Source organism: Molothrus aeneus, chromosome 1, assembly GCF_037042795.1.
Source record: "Molothrus aeneus isolate 106 chromosome 1, BPBGC_Maene_1.0, whole genome shotgun sequence".
In the NCBI taxonomy this organism is placed as follows: domain Eukaryota; kingdom Metazoa; phylum Chordata; class Aves; order Passeriformes; family Icteridae; genus Molothrus; species Molothrus aeneus.
The window spans coordinates 113,838,122-113,855,686 of NC_089646.1; the positions used below are offsets into that span (position 1 = coordinate 113,838,122).

A 17,565-nucleotide genomic window follows, 5' to 3' on the forward strand; every position below is an offset into this window, starting at 1 on the left:
ATGATGTACACTGAGACTGACACCATTTATGTTCCTAAATATCTCCTGCATTGCTCAGAGCAACTTTGTGCCTTTTTAGTATGTTGGACCTAGATCTCTTCCATTTTATTCTCTCCTTCTTAAATCTGACACCTTAGAGTTACTCTCTTACCCCACCTGCAGCCCAAGCAATTTAGGTTAGGATTTCAGCTCCAGGAGCACAGTTGCTCCCCTACTGCCACTCATGTATCACACTATAACCTCCGTTATAAGTTTGTGGCATCTTTTAGACCTGTATATGTCAAACAGACTCAATTAAAGTAACCTACAGTGTACACTAAACCATTTTATTGAAGACATAACTACAAGAAGGCTCTGGGGAAACCTTATAGCACCTTCCACTACCTGAATGGGACTACAAGAAAGCTGGAGAGGACTTTTTACAAGGGCATATAGTGACAGGACAAGTGGTAATGGCTTCAAACTGACAGAGGGCAGGTTTAGATTAGATGTTAGAGAAAAAAACCCAACAATTACTGTGAGGGTGGTGAGGAACCAGAACAGATTGTTCCCCAGAAAATTGGGGAGGCTCCATCCCTGGTTGTGTTCAAGGACAGTTTGGATGGGGCTTTGAACAACCTAGTCAAGTGGAAGGTGTCCCTGGCCACAGCAGGGGATTGGACCTCAATGATCTTTAAAGTGCCTTCAAACCCAAATCATCCTATGAAATAGAGTAACACTGAAAACTTGTTGGTTATAAACCACAAACTTGCAGCTAAAATAGCTTTATCATTAAGCACCATCTCTGCTCACAAGGTAATCCTGGAACCATAGAATGAATCATAGAATGCTTTGGGTTGAAAGGGACCTTAAATGAATATATTGTATTATATATAGGTGCTGACTGAATTATTAAAATATATCTTGAGAAAGAAGCAATTTGTACTACAAGTCTCAGGCAAGAAAGATCATGCAGATTGTAATGAGAATAAAACACAGGGTTCCAAAAGGAATAGAAATAAAGTGCAGTTATACCATTTTAACAGAGACTGCATAGCAAATGTGTATTATTTAAGAACCATTATGTGACAATGTAATTAAAAGACTCTTGTGTGATAACATGCAAAATAACTAGTTAAATTAGTTTCATGTGTGCTTTTCACCTTCCAAAGTTTGATTTTTGTGTGTTCAGCACTCTGAATACTGTTATGCATGCTGCAGTCTTTTCTTGAAATCTGGGATATACATCAGTAAAAGCTAATTTCCTAAAGGCAATTTTATACTTACCATGTACATTTAAGAGTTAGAAGGCAGATTTCTCAGCTGTCCATATGACTTCTTCTGTTTAATTAATGAAGTTAAAGGGACTATATTTAGTCACAGAGCTTAACATAACACTACCCTATCAGTCTCACTGCCGTTCCTATTAAGATATTCCAGCAACGTGGTTAAACGAACTCACTGCTCTATTTTAAGAAGGGAGAGGGCATGCTCATAAAATATTGCAGAGGCTTTAAAAAATTTTAAAAAGGTGAAGAGGTCAATTAGTTTCTCATCCCGTATGGTTGAAGATGCAGGAGGACAGAGAGGGCGGAAGGGCCAAGGATGGGCGGTAAATGCGCCCCCACCCCGCCAGCAGCCCGAGCCCTGTGATTCCCGTGTGACTCTCGGAGGCCGATGCTGGTGGCCTCCCGTGACCGGGTAGCCGTCGTTCACTTGTGTCCCCCGCCGGGCTCCGAGGGCGACGGTCGCCGCGGGCCGCCCGGGGGAGTCTGCGCTCCGCGGCGGAGAGCGGCGCCGGCTCCGCCCGGGACAGCTGCTCCCGACCTCAGCTGCTCCCGCCGCCCCGAGCCGGGAGCTGCCGGCGGAGCCAGCTCCGCTGCCAAAACACCCGGGTGAGCTCCGAGCAGCGACCGCGCTCTGTGAGCAGCCGGGGCTGCGAGGAAAGGGGCGGGGAGCGGTGAAAGGCGTCGTGAGTTCGCCTGGTGAATTTTACGCCCAAAATGCGATTTCTCCAGGTGGCGGAATAAAACGGTGTCTCCTCACCTTCCCCCGAACGCCTCTGAGGCAGCGTGAGTCACGGCACAACCCGAGAACTGCATCTCGCAACAGCGTTTCACAAAGTTAGGGAGCGTCGGCAGCGCTTCCTACGGGACGGCCGGGAAGCGGCCGCCGCCCCGTGCGGGACCCGCCGTGCCGGGCGCTCAGCGCGGCTTCGCCGGGCGGGCCGGTCCCGCTGCGGGCATCGGGCGGCACGGCGGGGCACCGCCGCCCGGAGCTGCCCCTGTCACCGCGCTGGGGCGGCAGCAGCGGCGGCTGCCCCCAGCCCAAGGATGCCCGCTAGCAGGGAGAAGCCCGGGGGAACCCCCGCCCTCCCGGCCGCCCCGTCCGCACCCACCCGCGTTCCACCACTCCATCCCCGCGCCGGCGGGGCAGACGCTCCCAAACTGTTCGGAGGACACCGGAGATCGGCAGCGGAGCCGGCGGCAGCGCCGCGACCCCCTGCTCCCGCAGCCCCGGCCCCGGGGGGAGCCGGCCACACCCCACCGCTCCCCGCCGACCCGCTCTCTCGCCGCCGCCGTGCCCACCTCCCCGGGCCGGGCAGCAGAGACACCGCCCGGCCCCGCCGCCGCAGGGCCCGCTCCGCACCCTCGGGGCAGCGCCGCGCCCTCCCCTCCCGGCCGCCGAGCGCCCCCTTCCCCGCCCCTGCGCCAGTGCCGGTGCCGGTGCCGGGCGGGGGGCGGTGGCAGCGAGGGAAGAGGGATGAGGTCATCCTCTTTCCCGGCGTCAGTCAGCTGGGTGGTGGCGGCGGCGGGTGCGGGCGGAGGCGGGCGGGGAGGCGGGTGCGGGATGCGCTGCTCCGGGCAGCGCAGCCCTGCCTGCTCCCGGCTCGAGCAGAGCGCGGCGGCGGCGGCCCCGGCACCGCCGGCCCCCGCGGAGGCGGCGGCGGGGCGGGCGGGCTGAGCGCGGCTCCCCGCAGACAGGCGGCGCTGCGGACGCGGCCGCCGCGGAGGAGCCGCCCGCGGGCGCGCAGCCCGGCGCGGAGCGGGGACAGGGGACGCGGGGAGCGGCGGGTCCGCGGCGGCGGAGGGCGGGAGGCAGGAGTCAGGAGGCGGAGGAGGAGGAGCAGGAGGAGGCGCGGGATAAAGGAGCGCTCGCTGCTCCCGCTCGCTCTCCAGCGGGGCTGAGGGAGGCATCATGGCCGCGAAGTCGGACGGGCGGCGGAAGATGAAGAAGGGCGGCGAGGTGGCGTTCACGCCGCTGCAGAACTCCGAGCACTCGGGCTCCGTGCAGGCGCTGGCCCCGGGGCTGCCCGCCGGCGCCGGGCCGGGCGGCGGCAGCGACGACGATGAGGCGCCCGGGGGCGGGTGCTGCAGCGGCGGCGGCGGCGGGGACGGTTCGGGCGGCGGCTCCCGGTGCTGCTGCTGCTGCTGCAGCGGCGGCAGAGGAGGAGACGGCGGAGGGGGCGGTGGCGGGGGCTCCCGGGGCTCGGGCGGGGGCTCGTCCTCCTTGTGCCTGCGGCTGGGCAGGGAGCAGCGGCGCTACTCGCTGTGGGACTGCCTCTGGATCCTGGCCGCCCTGGCCGTGTACTTCGCGGACGTGGGCACCGACATCTGGCTGGCGGTCGACTACTACCTGCGGGGCCAGCGCTGGTGGTTCGGGCTCACCCTATTCTTCGTGCTGCTGGGCTCCCTCTCCGTGCAGGTCTTCAGCTTCCGCTGGTTCGCGCACGACTTCAGCACCGAGGACAGCGCCGCCGCCGCCGCCGGGCACTGCCCCGCCGCCGAGAGCAAGCTGCTGGTGAGCAGCGGCTCCGCGGCCGCGGACATCGACGCCGCTCGCCCCAGCACGCCGCAGAGACAGGCGTCCACCGCCAGCAAGGGCAACGCCACCAACAGCAGCAGCAACAGCAGCAGCAACGCCGCGGGCAGCGGCGCCGCCGGTCCCCGCGCTGGCGGCGGCCGGTCCGCGTCCTGCGCCTTCTGCATCTGGCTCCTGCAGTCGCTCGTCCACATCCTGCAGCTGGGGCAGGTCTGGAGGTGAGGAGCAGGGCGAGGGCGGTACGGGGGCCGGGGCTTGAGCCCCTGGCCACGGGGGAGCACGCCCGGCCGCGGGTGGGACCGCACCCGGCGAGCGGCCGCCTGCCCCGCCTCGGGGTCCCTCCTGGGGACAGCGCGCCCCGGGCCGCCGGGGTGACCGGGCTCCCGCAGGGCTGACCGGGCGCGGGGGGCAGAGGGGAGCCCCGCCGGGTCCCGGAGAGTCCTGTACTGCACAGGTGACCGCCCCGGGAGGCGCCCGGCTGCCTCCAGCCCGCACAGCGCCAGGTGCCCAGAACCACCTGGGAAACCTGCGCCGGACGCTCGGTAAAATTAGGGAACAGGTGGGGAAAAGTGGGCACAGCCCGGTAATGCACATCTCCGAGTCTCCTCACATGTGGCCAGCACACCGTTGCCGCCAGTAGGGAACTTCACTGGCAGTGAGGAGTTACTTTCCCGTAACGCCCTGATGCCTGTTTTGAGATTTATGTGTACATATGCTGTGAACAGTCATCTCCTTGCTATGCATATCCATTTTCTACATGCGTGATGTATTAAAGGAATGTCTTCTAAATCAAAGTTTTGAGTAGCAGTTCTCAAAACCATCTGCAAGTGACGTACTGTGCATTATGGAAAGGATGTGCTGAAGTGGGTTGGGAAAGGCACTTGCTGGAAGAGGAGATGACATCATAGTTTTCAAAAGTAAACTTTTCCTTCAGTTTTAGCAAATTTCTGGGAAAGATTCATATGGAGGCTGAATGCCCTGCAAATACATTTCGTGCTGCCTGAAAAGAGCAGAGTTCAGAAGGTATAGTGTATAAAGAGGTAAAACTTTCACATAAAATTTTGGAAGATAGATGCTGTGTTGAAGAAGGTCATGCAGTAGGGCAAGTGCACTAAAGCAACAGTGGAAAATACCTTTTGTGTTTCTTGTCTGCGGATGGAAAGAAATTATGTCATCCTTCTCTTTTGGAAACACTTGGGACTTTTTGCAACTACTTCATTAGGGAGTTTAATTTGTTGTTCCTGTAAACTTCTAATGCTGGTACTTTTAATATCTGTCTCATTCTTTTGGGCAAAGTCTGTCTTTTGCTCTGTCAGCACAGTATCCAGCACAGCTCAGTTCTGCTTGTGGCCCTTAAGCATGAAGGAGTCCAAACGCTGCTAGATACTTGGCCAAAGATCTTGGAATGCCACAACTAAGTACCTTTTGCTTTCCAGAGTATTTGGTTCATTGTAACAAATTCAATTTCCTAAACTTGTGAAACTAAATTAAAGTTACAGGTGTGCTCATATTAACAATGATGTGACTTGAAAGAGAAGAAAAATTTTGAACAAAAAGTGATGCTTTGTTTCAAATCTTGAATGCTTGTATGCTCCTTTATCTTCTACCTTCTAAACACAAGTTTAGGACTTTCTGAATATGATGGGTTTTGTGTAACGTTTAGTCCCCACCCTGCAGAGGTAGAAAAATAAGTACAGTGGCTTAAATTGTACTCAGAAGTTCATGTTAATATTCATCCATATAGAAGTCAAACAGGGTGGATCATGCTGAGTGATAGAGGAGAGAGTTTTACAAGGTTTGGTGTCACGACTGTATTGGAGAACACAAAGAGCAGGGAGGGCTGTGGGTGGAGCAGGGTGGGATCCAATACTGTACAGCACTTCTGTCAGATGAGGTGGCTGGGATTTAGACCTCTCCAGCTGCTTGCTTTTTGATGAAGCACACTGTCTTTTAACACAAGATTTCCTCCTTGCAAAAGCACCTACTCCTCTATATTTAAAGCTAGATGAGTCTCTTTTGATCGTATGTAGCTTTTCTTCATGTTTTATGTGCAGCAGTGTAAGACTACCAGAATATTAAACTGATAAGGCATGTTAGAACATTATTTATGGTTTAGCCTGTTACACTTTTTAAATTTATTTTCAGTGAAACAGAGCCATCAAATTGCCTGTCTGTCAGCAACTTTGTAGTATTTATTTGCAGTTTTCCACAAACTTAGAAATTATATGGTCAGCAGTATGGAGTGTTTCATATCAGCACTTCATAATTGATTAAAGTGGCTCCATTTTAATTCCTTACATATATTCCTGATTAGGGAGAGCCTTTGGAGACATCTACAGCTAATAATCAGCACCAAAGAGAAGAGGTCACATCACACCCTGAGAAACTCTGTACATAAGCATGGTGTCAGAACTAACATGATCTGTAGAAATTTTCTGGAAACAGTATCTCTAATCAGACACTTAATAGTCCAGAACTTCTACTCTACAGTGTAACATTGGTTACTGCCTTGAGCAAATAGCTCAAGCTGTTTAGGCAGAAAGATGATCTAAAATGTTTTCCAGTTGCCTGTGTTTGGAGATTTAACTCCTTCTTTGACACAGCTGAACAGACCCTGCTGTCAGACAGGGGCACACGTGCTGGGGTCACCATCCCAGCAACTGACAAAACGTGTTACCCTTTGTTCTGTGCCTCTCATTATGTTTCTTATTAGCTTTCAGATTTTTCCTTTTTTTTTGTTTCTTTTGCCCCTGGTTAAAGCTCTCCTGTAGCTACGTTTAAATTTTCTGTTACTTATTGCGCTGAATCTCCCCCAAGTAAAAATGACAGTAATATGTGTCTCATTTTTCTCTCAGGGAATGAGGAGAAAGTTTGCTTGTGCCTGATTTTCTAGCTACTAAAATTGGTGATCATTTTGTTTTCATGTGGTATTTGTTGTCTTCTGTTTCCTCTTAAAATTAATATTGAATCCAGAGGTCTTCAATTTCCCTTTATTTGTCCCATTGCCAAAGGTTTTGGAGTCAATGGTGTCAACTGTTTATTTAAGGAAGCCATTCTGACGAAAGAGCAATGCAACTGACAATTCCAGTGCTCTTAATATCCTTGAATTAAATAAAAAATTTGTAAAAATGTGTTTTTAGTGATTAATTCTGTCAGAATGACTTTTAACAATTTCAAAGCTTTTCCTCTGAGATTAATTTTTTGTTTACAAACATACTGAAAGCCAGATCATCGAAAATTATTATGTGTTAATTTTAACTAAAATGTGCTAATGGGAAATGAATGAGGTCTTTAATGTGGAATGGAACAATTCTAGAAGTAGGCAATCAAAAATCACTAAAACAGTTTTTATTCCTTGAGTGTGAAAAAGGGGAACTTCAGGATCAGCTAAGCTGCCAATAAATTCCGAATAAAATATTAATTTTTTTTTTCTCTTGAAATTGGTGTAACTTTCCCCCCCAAAAACATTGAAATATCAAATGGCTCCTTTTTAAAGAATATATATATATACATATATATATATGTATATATATATTTTTTTTAATTTTCCTCTGGGGTTTGGCTGTTTATGGACTTCCTGATAGCAGTGGCCACCTGTTAAAATTCCAGTGAAGTTTCTGAGGATCTGCTTGCCATAGGAGAGTGCAGGAACTAGGCATTTGTTGGCAGCTAATTTCATGGTGAAATGTGATCACTGGTGCAATTCTGCCTTCAGAAATAGATACAGATGTGCTTCCTTATCCATACTTCCAGTGTGTTCTGCTTTTTACCAATATTTGGCCATGGAAACCACACTATGGAGCCCTCTTCTCCCAAGGAGGTGCTGTGAGAGACCTCTCTTATTATTGGTAGACTCTCTGGGATATGCAATACACAGGGTGGATTGCACAAGGAGGATGCAATACACAGGATGTTTCTATCCCATTGAAAGGAAAAAATGAAAGGGAATGCTTTAATTTAGAGTCTGTAAGGACCTCTGTAGAGGTATATTGGCCAGTAGGATTCAGATAAACTATTACCCTTTGAGCCTGGCCTGAGAGTGTGTAACCACTGCCCTTGAGCATCCCTTTGGTTCACTAAACTTCACAGGCTTAACCACGACTTTCAGATTTTGCTGTGGATAGCAGGATTTGGTGACTGGATGTAAGAGATCATAGTGTTCATTTGGCATCTGTGGAGCTGGTTCATTTCCTTAAAAAAATTTGGCTGAGGTTCCCTTGGTTTGGCAGGATTAAGATAGCCATGCTCCTGAAGCTGGGAGGGAGGGATCAGTCAGCCCTGGGCGGAGTGTGCGTTGTGGGAAGTTGGGTGAACAAGAGGAGGAGACTGGAGAACTTGCTGGTGCCTGTCTTGTGGTGTCTGGAGAGCAAGAAGTAACTCCATGAGACAGCTCCTGTGCCTTGCAGCAGGGTGGTGTAAGCAGGCTGTCTTGGTGCTTGGAGTGCTTGGGAGTTCCCCCAGTGTCTGTCATTTTGTCTGAAAGGCTGCAGACAAAGTGCCTGAAAGGGAACTGTCAGGTTTCTGTAGCTAACTAGGCCAGAGGAAGGGTGAATCATTGAAAAGATGAGGACTGGAAATTACCCTGTAAAATTATTTCTGGATAGCAGAAGCAATACTGAGATGATTAAGTATATCCCTCTCAACAGAGTGAGGGGGTTTGACTGAGACTTCCTAGCTCTGTGGGAAACCACCCAGAGAAGGAGGAGGACACATCAAGTTGCTTACTTGTCCTTCCTGGTGGCATTGTCCAGGAGAGGTGTCTGTTCCGAAGTGGATCCAGTTCCCTGACAAGTGATGCTATGGATTGGCTGTATCTTTTTATGTGTAGTACTAAGAAGCCATTATTTTCCTCATCCTTCCTCGTTCTTATTTGGTAAAAAAAGGAGTTGGAGCAAGGTTGTAAAGGTGATGCTGGATTCTGGGACCAGGGTGAGTTGTAATTTCTCTGGCGCCCTGTGGAAACGTTTTTCACAGGTCTGGATCATCTGCTAAAGAAATGCCATTGCTTATGCTCATAACCTTCACTTCTGCAATAACTTGACACTCTTAGATGTTAAAAAAAAAAAAAAGAGGAAAAAGGGTGTCTGCTCTGCGTGTGAGAAATCCTGACAACTTCTTCAGGTGCTCACCACTGAGCATGACTGATGCCCTAAACTGGAAGTCCCAGCAAAGTAGCTCAAGTTAAGAAAAACATCAGTCTTAGCTCAACTCCAGACTTAAATAGGTTCATTTCTTTTCACACTTTTGATCTACATAGTAGTTTTTGACACTTTTGTTCAGTAACAATGTAGGAATTTGGTGTAGTTATGTGGTCAATAATTCCAGCTGCCATTGGACTTCACACTAAGATGCGATAATATCTCAATCTGACACCAGTTTTTCTCACTGTTTTGAAATCTGTCAGATAATTTGTCACATGGAGTCGAAATTTATGAATCATAACTATTTCCTAGACAAGATTATTGCATATCCTCCCCATCTGTCTCTTAGTGTAGTGAAATGCTGCCACTCAGCAATGCCATATTTCTTTTATTGAGTTACTGCAGTGCTTGAGTTAAAATCCTACTGACTAACTATTTTGCTTGCTGTGTCTTTAGGTCTCAGGAAAGGTTATGGGCTGTCAGAAACAGGAAATAAAGTTGTGGGTTTTTTCCCTCAGCAGGATTAAAAGGGCAGCCCACTGTGTAAGTGGCCTGACCACATTTAAACTTTTGGTAATATATTCATCAGAATAAATATTCAAAATTTTTGACTCTTTTTTAATTCCCTTTTTTTTCTTTATTTTTTGTTCTCTTTTCTGAAGATAGTGGTATGCAGATGAAGTCTGTGCCTTTCATATTTTTTTTGAAACAGGAGTGAAGCTTTACTATGTTCTTAAAAATCTCTTACAAGTCTGCATACAAATCAGATTTGGTATTCAGTTTATTCTAATAACCTTAGCTATGTGTAAAAGATGCTGATGTACTTTAGAAGAAAGATACTGTACTTTAATAATTAACAAGCGTTCTCTCTGTAGAGAATATTTATCAGTTACATAAGTTTTCATATTTTCAAAGGACTGCTTAGGCACTGATTTCTGATCACACAACTGGCTTAGTAGGAAAACTGATATTTTATGCACAGAATGCTTTCTAGAAACTTATATATGGGAAGAATTTATATTTGCCTTTTTCCAAGAGTGGAAAATTGATAAGATTATAGGGGTTTGTGTTTCAGAGAATTTCATATCACCATATACATGTATTCTTTTAGAGTCCTCTGGTGCTGTGAACAAATGATTATATGTACATACCATGAATTGAAAGAAATGCATCACATCATAATTTGTTTCTAAATGTTATAACCTTGCAGAATGTTCTTGCAACCAGATGATTTTTTTTTTTGTTTTGGTTTTTTTTGTTATTGTTAAAATTTCTGTTACTTACATCAGAAAAAGTATTTCTTTCTGAAAGGTCAGTTTGCATGTCCACATCTCTTGTGGGAAAGCAAGAAAGTGTAACACCACAGCATAATCTGTGGCTTCAGTTATCCTCCTTCCTTCATCAGGTCATTTACCTCACAGTTTAACTTGTTCAGAAGTGTATTCTCCTTGTCAGCTGGCTTAGTTGTTAATATTTGTCCGTAAGAACTGACTTGGCCACAAAGATACAAAAGCTCCAATAAAACTAAAATTAAATCAATTCTTCTGTCACTTGGTGTTACCTTATTCTTCTGTCTCTCTGTTCCAATTAAGTAGCTTTTAATGTGTAGCAGATAAATCACAGCAGTGACTTACATTTTCAGTAAACAAGTTGTTTGGGAGGGATTTGTCAGGCACAGAGAAAATCAATAGCTCTTTTGCTTGCACTTCAAGAAAAATTTTTTGTTTGCTAAAGTACGTTTACAAAGTGGTGCCTTTTTTGTCAATTTTAGCACAGCTGTCAGTTGTATGCATTGTGTCAAGTGGATATGGGCGTGGAAGGGGCAAACAGGCTATAAAAAGAACTGCTTTGATTTACTTGATTTTTAAAATGAAAGGAGGCTGATATTGAAGAGCACATGAAGGAGCATGTAGAAAAGGAGGAAGGTTCTGAAAAGGCATGGGAATATCAGCTAATACTCCTAACTATGTACCTAATTCTAGTTTGTTTCCTTTTAGCCACTGACCAAAGAGGAATTGTTTGAATAATTTCCTCAGTGACTGCTTGAGAAACTGTAGAAACAGGCAAGCAAACAGAAGAGTTGTAGGTCTGGGGAAATTCACAGTAAAAATATTAGATACATGGAGAAAATGCTAGATAAACTCTCACTGCAGTGAGTAGTCATCTGAACAATGATAAATAAAAATGTGAGATATCAGTCTGGCATAAGCTGACAGGAAAGAGAGTACTCTAAAACATCTTTTCATAAATTTTAGAATTAAAAAATAATAGGTCTTGGGTATATATTTTTCCAAGAGATTTTACCTGAATTTTCTGACAACCATAACATGAATTATCATCTCCCCGTGGGCTCTGGTTGCTGAAGTGGTTTCTTATCACTCTCCTTCTCATTCTGTTTCCCTGCCTGAATGGCTGAAATGGGTTATAATGTACTTTTTCCCCCAAGATAAAATAATTGCTGTATCATGTTATTATTTTCATTACCTTTCCTTTGACAACAAGCCTGTGCTGCTCAGTGTGTTCATGGTAAAAGGCTTGTGTGGTGAGCTGTATAAATCTGTTTGATTGGCAGGGGTAATCAGTGGGGGTGGTTAATGTTATCAGTCACAAATGATTTGATGTCACGAGTTGGAGCACATGGAGTGAGACTGTTTTGTGGGGTGTTTTCAAAAGAATTTTAGCAGGTAATGATATGACAGGGAGAGTATCTACTTTTTGTTCTTCTAAAGTTGGAAGGTGTGACTTAGATGAGACTAATGTACCAAGGATGGTGCCAGCTGCTTTAGAGAAGGATGCAAATGTTTTATGGTGAATAAAAAGGGAATTAACCTACAGATAGATGGACAGTTTTCCTTATCTCTATCAGCTGTTATATATCAGATTAATTTCTGCCCTTAAAAAATGAAGGTTAGCATTGCCACAGTTTTCAACATTACTCGCTTTAATGGGATGTTTTCATGTAAACATCTGATCTATTCTAGGATCCTGCCAACTTCTTTGAGTGATGGATAGTACATAGGATCGGTGGGTTACTTCCTGCAGGACCAAGGAAAGTACCTTTAAATATCAAGCACCAGACATCAGCTATCTGTAGAGAGATCTATACATGCATAGAAAGCAATGAAAGCCACTATGCTGATATTTTCACATTTTAATAGTGGCTTGTGTGGAATGATAAGCTTTGTCATTATAAATGTGTGTGGGCTTTTATCTAAAGGAAGGGCATGGATGCAGTTTTGTCTTTTCTTATTATTCTTCAACCCTAACCTTTATAGTCTCGCTTTATATGGAAATATTTCTGTGAGACAGATCTATAATAGCACTTTGCTCTGAAAGCAGAATTCAGATGTTCTTCAGGCATATAGACCTGAAAATATGACCTAGAAAATTTGGCCTAACAGCCTTGTGAGGAGAGCTTTTTTACTGTGAGGGTGTCAGAGCACTGGAGCAAGTTGCCCAAAAAGTTTGTGGAGTCTTCTTCTTTGTAGATATTCAAAACATGCCTGAATATGCTTCTGTGCAGCTTGTTCTGTGAACTCGATTTAGCAGAGGACTTGGACTGGATGGTCTCCAGAGGTCCTTTCCCACCACTGTTATTCTGTGATCCTGTATGAAGTTACCTGAGGAACTTAAACATAATGGACCATAATGTTCAACTTGAAAGCTGCCTGGGGGCTTGTATTCCTGCCTGTTATCTGTGTCCAGAAATTCCCCAGCACACACAGCCTGAGTTCTTCCTCATTTGAGCCCATTGCAAACTGGATGCTAGGCTGCAGTGGCACAAAAATCCCTCAGTGGATCCAGTTGGCAAGCATTGTTTAAATCTGCTTTATGAGCAATGACAAGCTTATATCCCCAACAAATATTGCAGACTCAGCCTTGTCTTGTAGTACTGGAGAAACGTCCCTTGTGATTAGAGTATTTGCTCAGGTTTTAGGAGATTTCAGTCCACCGCCCTTTCCAGCTGTGAGGGGTCAGTTCTTGTCTCCCTGAATGGTTTCTGCACTGATGCTTAGGCAAGGCTGGATGGGGACATTCACTGCCCTTCCTGCCAGAGCTGTGACATAACACTGATGTAGAAATGTCATGTTTGTGAGGATACAGAGGAAGACCTAATAGGGCTTTGTAATGAGACCAAAAAGAGGTTTCCCTGTCTTTCTTCATTACAGTTTAATTAATTTTTTCTACCTTTTCCCACCCTTTAACCTTCTCTCTTTCTCTTACCCTGAAAGTATTTCTGTTAACGAACATTCATGCTTCATGTATAGTATAACCACAAAGGGCACTATAATACAGATGTCCATGAAAATGCCTGCTTAAGCTTGTAGGAGTAGCTCCAGATTAACTGAATTAGCCGAAGGATTGGTTTATTAATTTTTTTTTTATCAACCTTTCTTTGTCATATGTAATCAAACTTAGAAAAAGAGATAGAAGAAAGCTGTTTTTGATGTATGCAACCATTAGTTGTTCTACACTTTTTCTCTGCTGTTTCTTGTAAAAGTGAATGAAATAACAATTTTAAAACTGCAATTTAAAAATTGTTTGAGTTCCTGGTTCTTGCTCTGTGTTCATTTCCTGATACTATTTTTGTAGTTGATTTTTATCAACATAAGCAGAAGTTTTGTGGCTGAAATAAACCTCAGTCTTCATGTCCCAGCTTCTTATTTCCCAACTCACCTCAAGCTCCACAGCAAGTGGAGCCTAGCTTTTCAGTATGCATAATTTTGGTTTTCTTTTGGTTGCCCTTAGTCTGTGTTTCAGAAATTAAGAACTCCAGCTCCCTTTAACTTCAATTGGAGTGGAGCTTTTTATATTATTTTTTCTTAAAAGAGAAGGATATTTAAAAGCTCAGTTTGGGTAGTCAAAAGCAGAGCATACTTCTGAAGATGTTATTCTTTAGTTATCTAGTACATATTTGCAGTCTAGTCTATGGATATTATGAAGCCTTATTTTTGTAATATACTTTGAGATACTCGGATGGAAAATGATCTAGTTAGAAACAATTAAAAATCAATTATCATTTCAATGTGTCTGTCAAAACCAGTTTTAAGTTAAATATGCTGAAAACATGAGCATCTTTATATAATGGACAGTATTGAGCTATTAAAATAAGATTTCAATATTTTAAAGATTTCTTTCCACAAGGCTTTATGCTTGTTATACCCAGAATATACTACATAGCTTTATCAAAGTTCTGTCCTTCACCCCATTTCCTTCACATACTATTGCTGCTTCAGATTAGCTCATCCCCTCAGCTTTTGAGCTGTTATCCTTATTTGTTTGTTTGCTTTTTAAGCTGGATCCAGCATGCTGTGGGAAACTGGCCTAAGGGTTAGGAATTTTTCTAAACAAAGTGGAGGAGCTAGAATCAACTTCAACCTGAAGCTTCCAAGCACCAGACACTTCAGCTTCAGAAACAATGACATAAGTGACAAATAGGCAAATAGGCTGAGCATAGAACATTACCCATAGTATTGGTGGAAACTGGACTCAATGCAGAATTATTGAAAAAAAAACATAAATGTAAACAGAGCTCACAGAATATTAAATGGATAAGTAATGATTGGGCACTTAGGATTTACCCAAGTGAAGCCAAATACAGTGCAGAGGATAATTAATGTGGCAGAGAGAACTCAATAATAACGACTTTGAACTTTTACAATAGTGTGTTAATGCATGTGTCAAAAGGAGGGATTGCATTTACAGTCAACAACCATTTGTTAGCAATTTTTACCACACAGACAAATTAAGAACTCATGATAACATTGTATGAAAATTACCTATCTGGACTAAGGGCTATGTTTAGTCCTTAAGTATGTTATTCATTATTTTTTTTCTTTACCTAAAAAATAAAATTTTGGACATGTACATTTTTCTATAACCTGTCTTCATTCTCTTTGTGTCACTTCTGTAGAAGAGCTACTCCATTGATAATCCAATTGATTATTCTCAAGTATTCTCAATTGAGTTAGAGAATTAGTTATTGGGAGTGTTCTCTTCATAGTTGGATTAAACCAAGAGAGCTTCTGAGAAAACTAACATTGAGTGCAAAATAAGTCAGTTATTTTAATAATATAATAATTAATAAGTCGGTGCAAAATAACTCTGTTCCTGAGTTTGTCTCATAAGAGGCTTACTCAGCCCCTGATGGTCGGTTTGGAGAAGCAGAACATAAAATCCCAGGAACTGTGGAGGCTGTAGTTGAAAGGGACCTGTTCCCTTGTCAGTTTGTACCTGTTACTCGTGTGCTGTCAGGTAGACTGAGAATTTTGGCTTGTTTTGTGTGTTTATGGATGCTTTGCACTCATCAGTGAAAAAGTACAGCTCCTTTAGAGAGGGAATGCTGGTCTCCTGACCAAACTGGGAATTGGGCCATTGAAGGTTCTTCAAGTGGGACCTGCCTGAGACAGCCCAGAGCAAGTCTTTAATCTTTGTGTGTCCTCTGCTCTTCCAGTAGAGCTTATTAACAGCCTCCAGCCTCACCCATGTTGAAAAGGTGACAAGCTGCAAGAGGGTTCTCCTGTTCCTATAAAAACTTCCTAGAACAGCAGGAGGATGATTTTATGTGCAGGTTTGGGGATAGTTCTGAAATAGAAGTAATGAGGAGTTGCTACTAGTTCTGGTGGTCTAAGTGCATGTTCAAGATAGGGGAGTATTTTTGAGCCTTTCCTAATTCATCCCAAAATCAATTTCAGACCTAGAGTCAATCCTTTTTCTTGAATCTAGCTCTCATTACACTGCCATATCTTTATAACACACTATGCACTCACAAGGGAGTCAACCCATTCTCTGCTAAGAGCCAGAATTTTGCTACAGGTCTTTTATTAGGACAGGTGTGTGGAATACCCTACAGTATCAGAATTCATGTTAATAGGTTGTTATCATTAATTCTTATGTTGTTTTACAAATGGGAGATTTAGAAAACAAAAAAAGAAATTATACTTTCATATCTTTCTGATTGGCTTTCTTGAAGTGCAGAAAGTATTGGATGGAAAGAACATTTTTAAAAATGTTGACTGTCACCATAATTAAGTATATTTCAGTAATGACATGAAAAATTATCCTAATGCATTCTATTGGTGGGAAATAGGGGCACATTGCATGAAAAAACCCCATAAATTTTCAAGGTTTTAATGTAATGCTATGTCTTAAAGGATATTAAATTTCCACAAAATGATTCATTGGGCTTTGAAACAATCGGCATTTACATAATCAGCGTGTATTAACACAGAATATTTTCAATACCTCAGAAAAATCTATATCCCTAGTTTTTAATTTTATGCCAGCACCTAAGGAGAAAATATGGCCATTAGCTTCATATGACAGCTAGCACTAAAAGAGGAGTCAAACTTAAAAGGACACTGTACATACCCATCATCATAAGAAAAATCTTACAAGTATTCTTTTGAAGTTCACGTATGAATTCAGTTTGACTGTGTTAATGACTTGTACTGATTTCTTCAGCTTGAGCTTTATGAGTGCAAATACTTATGGAAGGTGTATTTTAAGCCTGAGTGCCAGAATATTAATCAAAACCTTAATTACATATTCAGTAGTAATATTCACAATTCATATGGGTCTTACCTAATTTCATTACTCATCCAATCAAGGATCAGAAGCAATGACATATGATTTAAATAGCAAATTGTTTTGGATATTTCTAATTAGTAGGAACAAAGGATTGGTTATCAAAGAAATTAACTTTGGCACCTTGAAAACTAAGAATAACCTTGAAATAAGAATAAACTCAACATTCAGATCTGTTCTGAAAATTTACTAAATGCTTTCATGCATGTTTACTGTATATAAACTATTTGCAAGTAAATAAACAACAGAAATATGTCTTCTAATGGCATTTCATAAATCATTCTTTGGAGAATTCTTCATGAATAGCAACCTTAATAGATATGGAGAAGACAGCAGGATTTATGCTCATTTCAAGCAATTGTTTTGGGTATAAATATTGCCACTGTGACTCAACAATGTAGTATCAAAATAAGATACTACATCTTTGAGCAATGAAATTCTAATTTGGCCACAATGGAGAATGTCTCACACTGGATTTATCTTACTGTGTGGGAGCCTGTCACTGCTTCATCTGTGCTTTCAATTCCCCATCCTCAAAAACATGTGAAGTCTTTCAAGGGGACAAGGCTTTGAAAAGTCTGTCTGCAAACTTGAAGGACCAGTGGGAGAACTGGGTCCTTCTTTCTGTCCTGCTGTCACACCATGCTCTGTTAAGTGTCCTTCATCTGCACTACAAGCCAAAGCTCTCTGATTCTGTGATCTACCACTCATGATGCCAGGATGCCAGGGGAAGGTTGTTCTGTGGCTCCCTCGAAGCTGTAGTGGATTCTAAAAGCAAGGAAGCACAAAGCCATGGGAATAGTTTAGGAATGATATTAACTGCCATCATTGAATGTGTATGTACCTGGGATTTGTTGCAAGCAATTTCCTTACACAGGCTGTCCCATGGCTTTTTTTGGTTTGGTTTTTTTTTTGTTTGTTTGGGGTTTTTTTGGTTTTTTGTTGGTTTTTTTTTTAATATGAACATAATTTTTGCCTATAGACTTCACAAAGAGAAGAAATCCATGACAAAATAAGGTAGAATCTCAGAACTGTC

At 43.8% G+C, this 17,565-nt stretch overlaps 1 protein-coding gene across 1 annotated transcript in view; it reads left to right on the forward strand.

Annotated features, from left to right (window-relative positions):
• Nucleotides 1-3,177: 3,177 nt before the first annotated feature.
• The window catches only part of XKR4 (XK related 4), a 211,258-nt gene continuing 196,870 nt past the window's right edge, over nt 3,178-17,565 (forward strand). Inside the window, exon 1 of the mRNA XM_066563233.1 lies at nt 3,178-4,019. Within this exon, the coding sequence (XP_066419330.1) occupies nt 3,178-4,019 (842 nt within the window). The remainder of the gene's footprint in view (nt 4,020-17,565) is intronic.